Genomic DNA, 2,880 nt, shown 5'->3' with positions numbered 1-2,880 from the left:
AGTTTTTAATTTTCTCCTTTTTTTATATTTATTCATTTATTTTTTTAATAAAAATGGAAACATGTGTGCTGCATTAATTGCGCATTAATACAATTTGTGCTGTTAAAAATGAATTTGGGTTAAAGTGTTATTAAAGTATAAAGGACATTATATAAAGGTCAACCCAAAGTTGTTAAGCTTTTTCATGAGCCATTTATACTTTTTGCATCTTCTTTGTAGAATCTGTACAAAAACACATAATTTGACTTAATTTAAAAACAGCAGGAAAACTGTAATGCGAGGAAAATGCACAAGAATCTGCATGCGCTCTGTTATACTGCATCTATCATATGCTGTATAATAATGATGGTTTCTACAGCTGTGGCATCATATTGATGTTATTAAGAGGATGATTGGGACTGAAGGCAGATGATTATGTGTGAAATGCACGACCCACCACTGTAAAGAGACAATCAATAACACTGTGCAGATCTATTATGTATTTTATTTATTTTTGTACAAAAATATTTTAAAAAACCTAATCTATTAAACATTATTTATTGTGATCATTTTTTTTGTCTTTATGTGAGAACAGAGGAAGCTGATCTGCTGAAGGCACTTGGTGACGGCTGGAGGAACGGGCTTTGTGAGATCTTTTTTCCACGATTCCAAAGCGTTCAGAGCGACTTTGGGGCTGCTGGGTGCCAGATCATGAGTGGCATAAACCACTGCGAGCTGCACCTCCCACGGCAAATCTGCACACAAAATCCATCATAAAATTAGGACTTGCTGAAGCACTTTGCTGTTGATAGAGAACTAAACATCAGAGAATAAAGATAAAGATTGATAAAGGACTTGTTATTTGATACCATTTTGCCCCCTGAACTCATTTACACGTTTCACCAGATCCTCGACTGATGCTGCCACGTTCTCCTTAAGGCCATTTTGGCCAAGTCGCCCTGTTTGAGATGAACAAAGAACATGAGTAAAAAACAGAAGAATCCAGAAATAATAAGAGAAAATGCTTTAAAACAGAATTTACAGGAAACTTACCAAGTAGCCTGAATATTGCTGCTACAGAGACGTTTCTGAACTTTGTTTCCTCTGTTTGTGTTTGTTTCAGCCAAGTATTCAAAATGAGCCACACACTTTTTCTGTTAAATAAAAAATTGAACATATTAAGTTTTCTTGTGGCGGTAATAGAATACCATCAATTGTAAGTTTATGCAGCAAGAATGGAAAATTTGCAGTATTTGGGACACACACTGTCTCATATGAGTCTCACATTTGCCGGTTTGCAATCTATTAAATGTTTAAAAAAACTAAAAAGATGAGAATTAAACACATAGAAGCAGTTTCACAATCAGTACCGTATAACATGGGAGTCGGTCCAAATCCAGCCCAGTTGTGCACAGAGAAGGTCCAGGCTGAATACGTAGTCCCAGGCAGCAGGACAGAGATCATCACCATACCAACTGCTCTTCTGGAAAGTCAGACTTTTGTCTTTCAGAAGAGCCTTCAGTGTGCTGGTGATGGCTCTGTAGGTGTCTCCAGGAGGCTCCTGGCAGAAAATACATCTTTTCTTTAAAAACCAGATCAATGAAACAATGTTTACAATAATATGATCATAACTGAAAGGTCACAACCAATCACAAGTGCAGATGATTGAAATACTGAGGTAGAGCTCTAACTGTGCATTCTGCTCTTTTTATAACCTCCATTTATTACTCTTATGTAAGGAGAAGTCCTAGAAAAGATTTTAGATACACATGCAAAGTAGCACACGTTCCTAAAGGGTTTATGTATCAGACAGTAGCAGGAGTAAATAATGCTCTAGAATAGTACATGAGTATGTAATTTGAGGCACAGATTTAGTTTGTTTATTCAGTAGTGAGCACAGTGTCACATGGTTCTATATCACTTCCTTTATTAGTATATTATGAAACACAGATTTATTTGCATGTTTATTGCACTGATCTGATCATTTTGATCATAAACAGCGTCATTAACGCTGGAGTTAAGTGCAGTTTCTTTGCTGCTGGTTATCAGCACTAATACACTACACTCATAAAAAAAGACTAAAATAGTGATGTAGAATAGGGATAGATACTTATTGATTTAATTCTACATGAATTTATAATGAATTTGCTCCATAGATCACATGGACATTGGAAATTAAAAGTAGATTAAGAATGAAGTAAAACACATAAAAAGTCCAGTTGAAAAAGGATGTTTAATGACTGTTCTGGTGACTGTTGTGATGAGAATCAGCTACTTACTGTATCCCAGTGCAGATATTTGCTGAGCAAGTAATACACCTTTCCGTATGCCTTCATTTTGCACACGATGTGAACGGCTCTGCATAAAGGGCTGTTACAGGAGAAAACACTTGGCCATGCTGTCACCATGACCATTATCAGTTTTGGGGCTTGAGAAAAGTCTGCAAAGGAAATAAAATGATATCACATATTTAAAATACACTGTATAGGAAGAAATACAGAACCAAAAACAGAACACAACTGGCTTCTTTATATACCTTTTATTTATTTATTTATTTATTTATTTATTTATTTATTTATTTATTTATTTATTAAATTTTTTTTTTTTTTTTTTTTTAGTAAATATATAATGAAATGTCAATATAATCTCACCTTCTTTAAGAAATCTGTAGGCGAGGGCATGTGCTTTATGAGAGTCTCCTCTCTTTTGACACAAGCCCACATAAACCCTACAGAGAGACTGCAGGAGTTCATGTCCGATAGACTCTTTCTCCGCCTTGATCTTCTCCAAAACCGCTTTCAGAAACGTCTCTGCTGACGACTAAATGAGACAGAAGAAAAGTTTCAACCAAAAAAAGTTCAACCGATCATGTTTTTAAAACAAATATTAGGGGGTTAAGAC

General features: G+C 35.2%; 1 protein-coding gene across 1 annotated transcript; it reads right to left on the bottom strand.

Moving 5' to 3' along the window:
• Window positions 1-525: 525 nt before the first annotated feature.
• On the bottom strand, window positions 526-2,393 carry LOC310724218 (little elongation complex subunit 1-like; the record flags this gene model as incomplete). The annotated part of the gene is made up of 5 exons (XM_083537959.1): window positions 526-734; window positions 849-938; window positions 1,033-1,133; window positions 1,350-1,540; window positions 2,259-2,393. The coding sequence occupies 5 exons, from the start codon at window positions 2,391-2,393 to the stop codon at window positions 526-528; spliced, it is 726 nt and encodes a 241-aa protein (XP_083394085.1).
• Window positions 2,394-2,880: the final 487 nt, after the last annotated feature.

Source organism: Silurus aristotelis (assembly GCF_946808225.1).
Source record: "Silurus aristotelis genome assembly, chromosome: 3".
NCBI lineage: Eukaryota > Metazoa > Chordata > Actinopteri > Siluriformes > Siluridae > Silurus > Silurus aristotelis.
Note: the sequence above shows the minus strand (reverse complement) of the source record. Positions and strands in the feature narration are given on the sequence as shown.